Raw genomic sequence first — 14,808 nt, forward strand, 5'->3', positions numbered from 1 at the left:
CAATAGATGAGAATAATATGTTTGCCATCCATAATTTGCTTCAAGACATGTATAATTATATATGGTATTGTTTGATACAGATATAGGTTTCTATAATTTCTGGTTGCATATGACTAGCGAGTTTTGATCCTAGCAATGATGAAGCCACTTTCTCTGTAAACTTCCTTTACTATAATTTTTATGCAAATTTCATTAGGCTTATAAAGTCATTCAAAATTACAAAAAAATAAAAGCAACAAAACAATGAGAGTATTTTACTGAGCATAATATTTAGTTGAGTGCAGCAACAACCTGGGGCTACAGATTGTGGCAGTGTTCTATCATGTCAAGCCTTGCAACGTCAGGCATCAAATTGGAGCCTTTGAAGATGCTTTCAAGAAACATGAACTCAGATTTGGACAAGAAAGTGACAGGGTTAGAAGATGGAGAAATGCCTTAACACAAGTTGTCAGTTATTCTAATTGCGACTCTGAACGATTCGAGTAAGCTAACTCACCATTAAACTCATTTATTTTGCTGTCCTAATTTATGTGCCATAAATATAAATATCGAATGTCCTTTTTGTTCTATGGCGCGAGCAAAATCTAAATCTTATGGGGTGTGTTTGTTTTATAATTTGGATCAGTTCTCACTTTTCAGTAAAATAACTTTCAGATGTAAACAATATTATTTATTGAAATCTCAAACATTACACATACAGTCATATTCAAATTAAAGCAGTAGCTTGTTTTATACTTTTATCAACTTAAGAAGTTATAATCAACTTCTGTAGCTTACAATTAATCATTAACCAATCACGTAACGAATTCATTTACATTTAAGGTGTGATGTTACCCGCTTACATCTATGAGGCTATGTAATGTAATTGTGACGTGGAAGAATGAGATTGGGCTGGAAAGAATATTTGAATAGTTTAATAACTTGATATTAACATTATGGCAAATTTGGAGATCACATTAGTTATCAAGATTCAAGAATTTAACTTTCCACAACTTTGGTATCAAATTTGTGTATTATAAATTGAATAGATAGATAGTTAAATAAATGTGCATTAGAAAATACAAAAAAAATTCAGAAAGACAAAGAATAGAAATTTTGGAACACTTACATTATCCTCCTTAGGATTTTGTATTCCCCTTCTAAGTTCTAATGGAATTTCTTAAGGTTATTGTTACTTTATTTTGGTTCTATTTATTGCCAAACTTTACACAGAAATTGCTTTCTTGTATAGGAACGAGGCCATACTCGTGGAAAGCATTACTCAACATATACATGAAAGATTGATTATGAAATTACCATCTTCAATGGAGAATCTGGTAGGGATTGATTCAAGGTTGGAAGAAGTTGTAAGACACATCGGTATTGGGGTGGATGATGTTCGTTTCATTGGCATATGTGGAATGGGTGGCATAGGTAAGACAACTATTGCTAGAAGAGTCTATGAAAGCATTCAAAGTGAATTTAAAGCTAGTTGTTTTCTTGTCAATGTAAGAGAGACACGTGAGAAAAAGAGGTATTGTTCAAATACAGAAGCAACTTCTTGCTTGTTGATTAAAATTTTAAATCAACTTGCATGGACTAAAATCTTCATGAAACATGGTTAAAGAATTGAAGAAGAAAAGTTTGAGTTGAAAACAATAATCATCTATTTACTAGAAGATGTTGGAAGCTTGAAGAGTTTTGAAGAACATTCAAAAGAATAGCACAACTACAATATACTAGAACATTGAAGAAGTTCAAAATCAAATTGAATTGGAATTGAATGGAAGTTGCACTCATCACCTCCATACTAGAAGAATCATGAAGTGCATTGGAAGCTTCAAGATTGATGACTAAGCTTAATAAAGAATTTTCAAGATGTGCTAGAAATTACAAGAAGTTACTTATTTGAATAGTCAAAGTAAGAAGCAAAGTTGGATAAGTATGTGTATTAAGAAACTAGTAGAATCATGAACTTTAAGTATAAAACTTTGCCTATATAAAGGCACATATGCCTTATGTATTTTGTGTGTTCCATAATAAAATGAGTATGTTTTGAAATTCTCTCCTTTGTTTTATGAGTGTTAGTGAGTTTGAGAGATGAAAACATGATAGTGTCTTTTATATGAGTGAGTGATTATAGGGCCAATTAAGTTGTAGGTATTTTATTTACATTTGGTATCTGGTTAATCCAGCGCCTGTTGTTTGAGAGTTTGTGAGGTGTGAAAGAGTTCTCACATAGTTGTTTATTCATATAGTCGGTATGGCAAACACTTTCAATATTGTGTGGTCCGGTACCAAGTTAGATGAAAAACTTGATTATAGTTATTGGGAGACTTTGATGTCTACCCATTTGAAGGCCCAGAACCTGTGGAATTTCATTGAACCAGGTTTGCAAGAAGGAGCAGATGCTGCCCAACAGAGGAGAGATCAATTGGCGCTATCTCAAATTCATCAAGGAGTAGATTATACGGTGTTTGGCAAAATAACAAATGCCAAAAGTGCAAAAGAAGCATGGAACATATCGAAACTGTCATATAAAGGCGTAGATAAAGCTCAGAAAGCAAAGCTACAGTCTTTGAGAAGAGAATATGAAAGGTATGAGATGTCTAGCTCAGAAACTGTTGAGCAATATTTTACTCGTGTTACAGACCTTGTCAATAAGATGAGAGTTTATGGAGAAGATATGCCCGATAGCAAAGTGGTGGAGAAAATTCTTCGCACCATGCCGATGAAGTATGACCATGTGGTGACTACGATACTAGAGTCCCACGATATGGACACCATGAAGATTGCAGAGTTGCAAGGAATCATAGAAAGCCACATCAGCAGAATATTGGAGAAGTCAGAAAAATCAACTGAGGAAGCCCTGAAAAGTCGAGTGAATTTAAACAATGTTGCAGAATCAAGTCATACACAAGTAGGACGAGGTCATGGTTTTAATTTTCAAAGTAGAGGCAGAGGAAGTTTCAGAGGTAGAGGCTGTGGCAATTACAACCAAAGAAGTTACAATAACTTTACACCACCTAATCAAGGAAGAGGTGGAACGAATTTTAGGCCTGTCAACCGAGGAAGAGGTCGAGGAAATTTTTATCAAGAAAGAACCAATTTCAACTGCTTTTATTGTGGAAAGTATGGACACAAAGCAGCAGATTGCAGATTCAAAATGGTGAATAACAATCAAGCACACGTTGCAGAAAATCAGCATCAAAATATTGATGATAATCCGAGTACTCAAACTTTATTTTTTACAAGTAATTCATGTGCTGAAGATGAAAATATATGGTACTTGGATAATGCTTGCCGTAATCATATGTCTGGTAGAAAGGAGTTATTTTCTTCTCTAGATGATTCAGTTAAACTATTATTGAAGTCTGGTAATAGAACGAAGATCCCTATTGAAGGAAAAGGGTACATACCAATTAGATTGAAGGATGGTTCTCTGAGTTATATTTCTGATGTTTTCTATGCTCCTTAACTTGATTACAATTTACTGAGTACTAGAGTGAGACCCGCGCAATGCGCGGAGAGGTAGATTATTTATACTATATAGTATATTTTAATAAATGTGATATTAAAAATATTTTAGAGAACATATTATAAATAGATTTTGAATTTATTTATTTTTAAAAAAGACATAGGTTATTTATATTAGAGTTATACAAAACTGCATTTTCTTTTTTTTTTTTTCATTTTTCGATTTGCATTAATGGCTACACTTTGTCTTTTCTTGCGGTTTTTTTGTTTGTAAATAATGAAAAAAAATAAATGAACGAGAATGAAAAACATATAAAAATGTTTTAGATTTAAGGAATTTTTTATAATTAGTATAAGAGATTAAGAAATGAAGAGTAATAAGAGTCTTAATATGTATTAGTTGTAGAATTTGAATTTTTTATAATTATTATGACACTTTTAATGTATGTTTATTGCATTTAATTAGTACTTGATGTTTCAATTGGATAATAATAGATAAGATTTTTTTTTGTTTTAATTTTTTTAAAACATTTTACTAAATAGTGATTGGTTGATTTTCATCTAGCAATTTTGGGTATTAACTCTTCCGGTCTGTCATTACCACTGCAAATCCTTCTACAACAAAGAGAATAAGACATGGTCAAAGAATGATAATCCATTCTAAGTAAATTGTGGAAGGAATACTACACATGTGGAATAACAATTTGAAAAAGAGGAACACGTAAATGTAAATTGTGGAAGAAGTACTCCACATGTAAAATAATAATTTATAATTTGATGATGAAATATTGCAATCGATAATATATAGGGAGCAATAATTTTAAATGCACATTAATTTTGGTTGTGAGTGTTGCACAGAACCGTTTACAAAAAAGGAATACATAAACTTGTGCTACTTGCAATGAGTTCACAATTAAAATGTTATTATTTATAACAAATAAATAGGGCTATTGAAAATGATATTGAACAATGAGAAGAGTAAACGGCAAAGTTGAAAATCTTTAGGAAGATACATGAGACAAATTTCCTACGTTGGTGGCGCCAAATTGTGACGTTGGTCTGAGACCTAGAATTGAGCTCTGGAGAACTGTTTACAAAAGAGGAATACATAAACTTGTGCTACTTGCAATGAGTTCACAATTAAAATGTTATTATTTACAACAAATAAATAGGGCTATTGAAGATGATATTGAACAATGAGAAGAGTAAACGACAAAGTTGAAAATCTTTACGAAGATACCTGAGACAAATTTCCTATGTTGGCGGCGCCGAAAGGTGACGTTGGTCTGAGACCCGAAATCAAGCTCTAGCAGGGAAACCGCAAGAGGAGGAATGGAGTTTGCCCTGGTTTCTACAATTTATGCAATGCGGCTCCGCCGGAGATGGACATGGCGATGTACAATTTATTTTGAGGAAAAAACAATGGCTCATGGGACCGGAAGAGGATGGAGAAAATAGGATGGGACCGGAAGAGGATGGAGGAAATAGGATCTTGCTACGGAGAGGTGCTAAGAGGGTGAGTGTTTGAGAAAGGTAATAAGCTCTTTGGTTTTGAGAGCTTTTTGTTAGGGTAAATGTTAATTTGTGTTTTTGTTGTTTTAGAAATAAGGATTGATTTGGAAAAAAATAATTTGTTGGTTTTTATTGTGTTTTTTAGTTGTTTTTTATGTTTTTTTTTATGTGAAAATAAAAGTTGATTTGGCAAGATTTGAGTGGTAAATTCTAAAATTTTTCCAAATAAGCGTTAGTGCTGACATGGCATTAGTAGAAGAAAAGAAATAACTTAGAAGCAATGTGAGTAAATCTATGTACCTACTTTTATATATTAAGAATAGATGAGGCAATTATCTGAGAAGGGATATAAGATGATAACTTATCATGGATATTGCACTGTGTTTGACAACAACGGAAGATTCATAGATAAAGCAAAGATGACTTCAAACAGAATGTTTCCATTAAAAATTCAACATGTTAATCCCTCTTGCATGAGTTCTGTGATACTTGATGATAACTGGTTGTGGCATATGCGGTTTGGGCACTTTTATTTTTCTGGCCTAAACTACCTGTCAAGAAAATGACTTGTTTCTGGTCTACCACGGATTCATATTCCCAATTGTGTTTGTGAGATTTGTCAACTGGAAAAGAAGCACAGAGATCCATTCCCTACAGGAAAGTCTTGGAGAGTTAGAAGATTATTTGAAATTGTGCATTCAGATCTCTGTTCTGTAGAAGTTCCAAGTAACGGTGGTAGTAGGTACTTTATCACTTTTATTGATGATTTTAGTAGATATACATGGGTATACTTTCTGAAGCAAAAATTAGAAGCATGTGATGTCTTTAAGACATTCAAGGCGTTTGTCGAAAAACAAAGTGGCTGTAAAATCAAAATTCTCAGAACAGACAGAGGAACAGAATATCTTGCATGTTCAGATTACTTTAAGCAACACGGAATTCAACACCAACTAACAATTAGATACACTCCTTAACAAAATGGAGTTGCTGAAAGAAAGAACAGAACCATCATGGATATGGTCAGATGCATGCTCAAGTCAAAACAAATGCCTAAAGAATTTTGGGCAAAAGCAGTTGCAACAGCAGTTCATATTTTAAACAGGTGTCGAACAAAAAGTGTTCATGATAAAACTCTAGAGGAATCTTGGAGTCGAAAGCGGCCTTCCATTCATCATTTCAGAGTCTTTAGGTGTATCGCTTATGCCCATGTACCAGATCAATTAAGGAAGAAGTTAGATGACAAAGGCGATAAGTGTATATTTATTGGCTATAGCACAGACTCAAAAGCATACAAGCTGTATAATCCAGAATCAAAGAAAGTGATCATCAGCAGAGACGTGACGTTCGACGAGAAAGACATGTGGAACTGGAACACAAAGACAGAAAAGCAGCTGACTATAATTCCAAATACATGTGACGAAGTAGAAGAAAGACAAATTGACACAATTGAACAACCAGAATCATCTAGAAGATCGCAAAGAGAACGGAGACTACCTGCTAGATTAGCAGATTATGAAGTTGGCAATGACAACGATCCGTCCGATGAAGAAATCATAAATTTTGCTCTATTTTCAGATTGTGAGCCATTGAACTTTGAAGAAGCCTCTAAAGACAACAATTGGAAGAAAGCAATGGATGAGGAGATTCATGACATTGAGAAGAATGACACATGGGAGCTGACAGATTTACCAGCAGATAAGAAGCCGATTGGAGTAAAGTGGGTTTACAAGACTAAGTACAAACCCAATGGCGAAGTTGATCGTTTCAAAGCAAGATTAGTTGCAAAAGGATACAAACAAAAACCAGTGATCGAGTATTGTCCAACTGAAGAACAAGTTGCTGATATATTTACAAAGCCATTGAAGATCGAGTTATTTTACAAATTGAAGAAGATGCTTAATTATGCAAGTTTGATTTAAGGGAAGCAATGTTGATTAAAATTTTAAATCAACTTGCATGGACTAGAATCTTCATGAAACATGGTTAAAGAATTGAAGAAAAAAAGTTTGAGTTGAAAACAATAATCATCTATTTACTAGAAGATGTTGGAAGCTTGAAGAGTTTTGAAGAACATTCAAAAGAATAGCACAACTACAATATACTAGAACATTGAAGAAGTTCAAAATCAAATTGAATTGGAATTGAATGGAAGTTGCACTCATCACCTCCATACTAGAAGAATCATGAAGTGCATTGGAAGCTTCAAGATTGATGACTAAGCTTAATAAAGAATTTTCAAGATGTGCTAGAAATTACAAGAAGTTACTTATTTGAATAGTCAAAGTAAGAAGCAAAGTTGGATAAGTATGTGTATTAAGAAACTAGTAGAATCATGAACTTTAAGTATAAAACTTTGCCTATATAAAGGCACATATGTCTTATGTATTTTTTCTGTGTTCCATAATAAAATGAGTATGTTTTGAAATTCTCTCCTTTGTTTTATGAGTGTTAGTGAGTTTGAGAGATGAAAACATGATAGTGTCTTTTATATGAGTGAGTGATTATAGGGCCAATTAAGTTGTGGGTATTTTATTTACATTTGGTATCTGGTTAATCCAGCGCCTGTTGTTTGAGAGTTTGTGAGGTGTGAGAGAGTTCTCACATAGTTATTTATTCATAGAGTCGGTATGGCAAACACTTTCAATATTGTGTGGTCCGGTCCCAAGTTAGATGAAAAACTTGATTATAGTTATTGGGAGACTTTGATGTCTACCCATTTGAAGGCCCAGAACCTGTGGAATTTCATTGAACCAGGTTTGCAAGAAGGAGCAGATGCTGCCCAACAGAGGAGAGATCAATTGGCGCTATCTCAAATTCATCAAGGAGTAGATTATACGGTGTTTGGCAAACTAACAAATGCCAAAAGTGCAAAAGAAGCATGGAACACATTGAAACTGTCATATAAAGGCGTAGATAAAGCTCAGAAAGCAAAGCTACAGTCTTTGAGAAGAGAATATGAAAGGTATGAGATGTTTAGCTCAGAAACTGTTGAGCAATATTTTACTCGTGTTACAGACCTTGTCAATAAGATGAGAGTTTATGGAGAAGATATGCCCGATAGCAAAGTGGTAGAGAAAATTCTTCGCACCATGCCGATGAAGTATGACCATGTGGTGACTACGATACTAGAGTCCCACGATATGGACACCATGAAGATTACAGAGTTGCAAGGAATCATAGAAAGCCACATCAGCAGAATATTGGAGAAGTCAAAAAAATCATCTGAGGAAGCCCTAAAAAGTCGAGTGAATTTAAACAATGTTGCAGAATCAAGTCATACACAAGTAGGACGAGGTCATGGTTTTAATTTTCAAAGTAGAGGCAGAGGAAGTTTCAGAGGTAGAGGCTGTGGCAATTACAACCAAAGAAGTTACAATAACTTTACACCACCTAATCAAGGAAGAGGTGGAACGAATTTTAGGCCTGTCAACCGAGGAAGAGGTCGAGGAAATTTTTATCAAGAAAGAACTAATTTCAACTGCTTTTATTGTGGAAAGTATGGACACAAAGCAGCAGATTGCAGATTCAAAATGGTGAATAACAATCAAGCACACGTTGCAAAAAATCAGCATCAAAATATTGATGATAATCCAAGTACTCAAACTTTATTTTTTACAAGTAATTCATGTGCTGAAGATGAAAATATATGGTACTTGGATAATGCTTGCAGTAATCATATGTCTGGTAGAAAGGAGTTATTTTCTTCTCTAGATGATTCAGTTAAACTATTATTGAAGTTTGGTAATAGTACGAAGATCCCTATTGAAGGAAAAGGGCACATACCAATTAGATTGAAGGATGGTTCTCTGAGTTATATTTCTGATGTTTTCTATGCTCCTTAACTTGATTACAATTTACTGAGTACTAGAGTGAGACCCGCGCAATGCGCGGAGAGGTAGATTATTTATACTATATAGTATATTTTAATAAATGTGATATTAAAAATATTTTAGAGAACATATTATAAATAGATTTTGAATTTATTTATTTTTAAAAAAGACATAGGTTATTTATATTAGAGTTATACAAAACTGCATTTTCTTTTTTTTTTTTTCATTTTTCGATTTGCATTAATGGCTACACTTTGTCTTTTCTTGCGGTTTTTTTGTTTGTAAATAATGAAAAAAAAATAAATGAATGAGAATGAAAAACATATAAAAATGTTTTAGATTTAAGGAATTTTTTATAATTAGTATAAGAGATTAAGAAATGAAGAGTAATAAGAGTCTTAATATGTATAAGTTGTAGAATTTGAATTTTTTTATAATTATTATGACACTTTTAATGTATGTTTATTGCATTTAATTAGTACTTGATGTTTCAATTGAATAATAATAGATAAGATTTTTTTGTTTTAATTTTTTTAAAACATTTTACTAAATAGTGATTGGTTGATTTTCATCTAGCAATTTTGGGTATTAACTCTTCCGGTCTGTCATTACCACTGCAAATCCTTCTACAACAAAGAGAATAAGACATGGTCAAAGAATGATAATCCATTCTAAGTAAATTGTGGAAGGAATACTACACATGTGGAATAACAATTTGAAAAAGAGGAACACGTAAATGTAAATTGTGGAAGAAGTACTCCACATGTACAATAACAATTTATAATTTGATGATGAAATATTGCAATCGATAATATATAGGGAGCAATAATTTTAAATGCACATTAATTTTGGTTGTGAGTGTTGCACAGAACCGTTTACAAAAAAGGAATACATAAACTTGTGCTACTTGCAATGAGTTCACAATTAAAATGTTATTATTTATAACAAATAAATAGGGCTATTGAAAATGATATTGAACAATGAGAAGAGTAAACGGCAAAGTTGAAAATCTTTAGGAAGATACATGAGACAAATTTCCTACGTTGGTGGCGCCAAATTGTGACGTTGGTCTGAGACCCAGAATTGAGCTCTGGAGAACTGTTTACAAAAGAGGAATACATAAACTTGTGCTACTTGCAATGAGTTCACAATTAAAATGTTATTATTTACAACAAATAAAATTGAACAATGGGAAGAGTAAACGACAAAGTTGAAAATCTTTACGAAGATACCTGAGACAAATTTCCTATGTTGGCGGCGCCGAAAGGTGACGTTGGTCTGAGACCCGAAATCGAGCTCTAGCAGAGAAACCGCAAGAGGAGGAATGGAGTTTGCCTTGGTTTCTACAATTTATGCAATGCGGCTCCGCCGGAGATGGACATGGCGATGTACAATTTATTTTGAGGAAAAAACAATGGCTCATGGGACCGGAAGAGGATGGAGAAAATAGGATGGGACCGGAAGAGGATGGAGGAAATAGGATCTTGCTACGGAGAGGTGCTAAGAGGGTGAGGGTTTGAGAAAGGTAATAAGCTCTTTGGTTTTGAGAGCTTTTTGTTGGGGTAAATGTTAATTTGTGTTTTTGTTGTTTTAGAAATAAGGATTGATTTGGAAAAAATTAATTTGTTGGTTTTTATTGTGTTTTTTAGTTGTTTTTTATGTTTTTTTTATGTGAAAATAAAAGTTGATTTGGCAAGATTTGAGTGGTAAATTCTAAAATTTTGCCAAATAAGCGTTAGTGCTGACATGGCGTTAGTAGAAGAAAAGAAATAACTTAGAAGCAATGTGAGTAAATCTATGTACCTACTTTTATATATTAAGAATAGATGAGGCAATTATCTGAGAAGGGATATAAGATGATAACTTATCATGGATATTGCACTGTGTTTGACAACAACGGAAGATTCATAGATAAAGCAAAGATGACTTCAAACAGAATGTTTCCATTAAAAATTCAACATGTTAATCCCTCTTGCATGAGTTCTGTGATACTTGATGATAACTGGTTGTGGCATATGCGGTTTGGGCACTTTTATTTTTCTGGCCTAAACTACCTGTCAAGAAAATGACTTGTTTCTGGTCTACTACGGATTCATATTCCCAATTGTGTTTGTGAGATTTGTCAACTGGGAAAGAAGCACAGAGATCCATTCCCTACAGAAAAGTCTTGGAGAGTTAGAAGATTACTTGAAATTGTGCATTCAGATCTCTGTTCTGTAGAAGTTCCAAGTAACGGTGGTAGTAGGTACTTTATCACTTTTATTGATGATTTTAGTAGATATACATGGGTATACTTTCTGAGGCAAAAATCAGAAGCATGTGATGTCTTTAAGACATTCAAGGCATTTGTCAAAAAACAAAGTGGCTGTAAAATCAAAATTCTCAGAACAGACAGAGAAACAGAATATCTTGCATGTTCAGATTACTTTAAGCAACACGGAATTCAACACCAACTAACAATTAGATACACTCCTTAACAAAATGGAGTTGCTGAAAGAAAGAACAGAACCATCATGGATATGGTCAAATGCATGCTCAAGTCAAAACAAATGCCTAAAGAATTTTGGGCAGAAGCAGTTGCAACAGCAGTTCATATTTTAAACAGGTGTCCAACAAAAAGTGTTCATGATAAAACTCTAGAGGAATCTTGGAGTGGAAAGCGGCCTTCCATTCATCATTTCAGAGTCTTTGGGTGTATCGCTTATGCCCATGTACCAGATCAATTAAGGAAGAAGTTAGATGACAAAGGCGAGAAGTGTATATTTATTGGCTATAGCACAGACTCAAAAGCATACAAGCTGTATAATCCAGAATCAAAGAAAGTGATCATCAGCAGAGACGTGACGTTCGACGAGAAAGACATGTGGAACTGGAACACAAAGACAGAAAAGCAGCTGACTATAATTCCAAATACATGTGACGAAGTAGAAGAAAGACAAATTGACACAATTGAACAACCAGAATCATCTAGAAGATCGCAAAGAGAACGGAGACTACCTGCTAGATTAGCAGATTATGAAGTTGGCAATGACAACGACCCGTCCGATGAAGAAATCATAAATTTTGCTCTATTTTCAGATTGTGAGCCATTGAACTTTGAAGAAGCCTCTAAAGACAACAATTGGAAGAAAGCAATGGATGAGGAGATTCATGACATTGAGAAGAATGACACATGGGAGCTGACAGATTTACCAGCAGATAAGAAGCCGATTGGAGTAAAGTGGGTTTACAAGACTAAGTACAAACCCAATGGCGAAGTTGATCGTTTCAAAGCAAGATTAGTTGCAAAAGGATACAAACAAAAACCAGTGATCGAGTATTGTCCAACTGAAGAACAAGTTGCTGATATATTTACAAAGCCATTGAAGATCGAGTTATTTTACAAATTGAAGAAGATGCTTAATTCTGCAAGTTTGATTTAAGGGAAGCAATGTTGATTAAAATTTTAAATCAACTTGCATGGACTAGAATCTTCATAAAACATGGTTAAAGAATTGAAGAAGAAAAGTTTGAGTTGAAAACAATAATCATCTATTTACTAGAAGATGTTGGAAGCTTGAAGAGTTTTGAAGAACATTCAAAAGAATAGCACAACTACAATATACTAGAACATTGAAGAAGTTCAAAATCAAATTGAATTGGAATTGAATGGAAGTTGCACTCATCACCTCCATACTAGAAGAATCATGAAGTGCATTGGAAGCTTCAAGATTGATGACTAAGCTTAATAAAGAATTTTCAAGATGTGCTAGAAATTACAAGAAGTTACTTATTTGAATAGTCAAAGTAAGAAGCAAAGTTGGATAAGTATGTGTATTAAGAAACTAGTAGAATCCTGAACTTTAAGTATAAAACTTTGCCTATATAAAGGCTCATATGCCTTATGTATTTTGTGTGTTCCATAATAAAATGAGTATGTTTTGAAATTCTCTCCTTTGTTTTATGAGTGTTAGTGAGTTTGAGAGATGAAAACATGATAGTGTCTTTTATATGAGTGAGTGATTCTAGGGCCAATTAAGTTGTAGGTATTTTATTTACATTGCTAGCATGAACATAAATTCAGGTACTTTCAATGACGAGTTTGAGGGAAAAGGGATTATTTGTGACTCTTTATGCCGTAAGAAAGTCCTTCTAGTTCTCGATGATGTAGACGATGAAGGCCAATTGGAAAATTTGGCTGGTGAACAAGACTGGTTTGGTCCTGGAAGCAGAATAATAATCACAGAGATACACATGTACTAGAAGTGCATGGAGCCGTGAATAGAATTTGTAAGGTTGAAGGGTTGGAGCAAAATGAAGCACTTGAACTCTTTTATTTGAATGCTTTTAAAGGGCCAAAACCTGAAGAAGGGTATATGGATTTGTCCAAAGAAGTGGTTAAGTGTTGTGATGGTCTTCCATTGGCACTTGTAGTATTGGGTTCTCACCTTTGTGGTCGAACCATTCATGTTTGGCGCCGTGCTATTGCAAAAATAAAGAGCTGTCCACATAACAAAATTTTTAATACATTAAAAATAAGTTATGATGGTTTAGATCATTTGGAAAAGAATATATTTTTTAGATATTGCTTGCTTTTTCAAATGAGAATATTTAGAGAATGTGTCAAATATATTAAACAGGTGTGGTTATCATGCTGAAATTGGCATTGCTACTTTAATAGATAAATCTTTGCTCACTAGAACAAATGACGATGAGTGTGGCGATATACTCAGGATGCATGACCTTCTTGAAGATATGGGCAAACATATTGTAAAGCAAGAATCTCCCAATGATTTGAGCAAGCGTAGTAGATTGTGGTCTTATGAAGATGTTGATCGTGTCCTTACACAAAACAAGATATGTGCCATTTTTTTACAATTGTATGATACTATGATGTATAGAATTAAGATAAGAATCCATAATGAATAAATATTCTATGTAGGAATTTGAAGCAACTCATGGCATCGTTTTACGTTACATGAAGTGGACAGATTTGGATATAAGAGGTTTAGCTTTCTCAAATATGTGCAAGCTAAAGCTTCCCATTTTAGATGGCGTGAAAGTTCCCATTTTCTGCGATATTCCTTGTACATTTAAGGTTTTGCACTGAAACAATTGCACTTGCACTCTCTTTCCTAATTGAAAATCCTTCGGTAAATGATGACGTACAGCCTTGGGTGATCTGCAACGGTAAAGAATTATTTAACGCGCGCTATAGTTAGATAATAATTTGTGCATTGTGTGCGTGAACAGCTACTATTTTCGTAAGCTGTTATGCCAATACAATCGCTTCCAATTGCTATTTCCCAGTAATCATTATGATAATATCCGTGTACGGAGATCTGGAGCATGTTGGGTGTGCAAGCAAGACATTCAACATTTCAACAAATCAAAATTGAAAACAAGGAAAAGAAAAGCAACTCTTGAACTGAACATGGACATGACCTCACATTCTTCACCTTCTATATGAACAAGAGGACTAAGATGCTCGTGGTTGCCTATCATTGCCAAGCTTAGATCTCATCAGCTAAATGGTTCCCTAGATTTGAAGCTTTTGAGAGACCTCATTGCATCTATCCAACAGCCATGTGAACCCAGAAAGAAATGTAAATCTCTGGCACAAACACAGAAAATGAAGGGTTTATATATGTTTGGGGCTAGTATTAGTTGTTCTTTATGTCACTTTTGACTTCTTAATACACATCTTGTAATATGTCTTTTATTGTAAAAGCATGAGCAATCCATTTGTATATATTAGTTATGCTTCTGAATTCTGATAGCTCAACATTCATAGTTGAACTTATTGATTCTGCTATCGCTACTTCTCATTTACATTGTTAGTGCACTAGTTACTTAGATTAGAGAAGGTGAATCATGAGAAGTGAGTATGATTTTCTAATTCATTACTGAAATGGAGGGTGGTTATATACATGCTACTTACTTCATAACAGATTTCCTACTACTGATGATTACTGACTTCTAAGTAACTCGCTGCCAACTGTCTAATTAACTAACCGATATTTTCTTGGCT

The 14,808-nt window shown here is 33.9% G+C and overlaps 2 protein-coding genes and 1 pseudogene across 2 annotated transcripts; all 3 read left to right on the forward strand.

The window, feature by feature from the left end:
* Nucleotides 1-145: 145 nt before the first annotated feature.
* On the forward strand, nt 146-13,887 carry LOC148569348 (disease resistance protein RUN1-like; annotated as a pseudogene).
* LOC148569349 (uncharacterized) lies at nt 2,024-3,297 on the forward strand. The gene is made up of 2 exons (XM_088485214.1): nt 2,024-2,954; nt 3,037-3,297. The coding sequence occupies exons 1-2, from the start codon at nt 2,243-2,245 to the stop codon at nt 3,150-3,152; spliced, it is 828 nt and encodes a 275-aa protein (XP_088341340.1). The 5' UTR covers nt 2,024-2,242; the 3' UTR covers nt 3,153-3,297.
* LOC148569350 (uncharacterized) lies at nt 7,596-8,505 on the forward strand. The gene is made up of 2 exons (XM_088485215.1): nt 7,596-8,307; nt 8,390-8,505. The coding sequence occupies exons 1-2, from the start codon at nt 7,596-7,598 to the stop codon at nt 8,503-8,505; spliced, it is 828 nt and encodes a 275-aa protein (XP_088341341.1).
* Nucleotides 13,888-14,808: the final 921 nt, after the last annotated feature.

This window comes from Arachis ipaensis, chromosome B4 (assembly GCF_059453495.1).
Source record: "Arachis ipaensis isolate K30076 ecotype BB chromosome B4, ASM5945349v1, whole genome shotgun sequence".
Taxonomy (NCBI): Eukaryota; Viridiplantae; Streptophyta; class Magnoliopsida; order Fabales; family Fabaceae; genus Arachis; species Arachis ipaensis.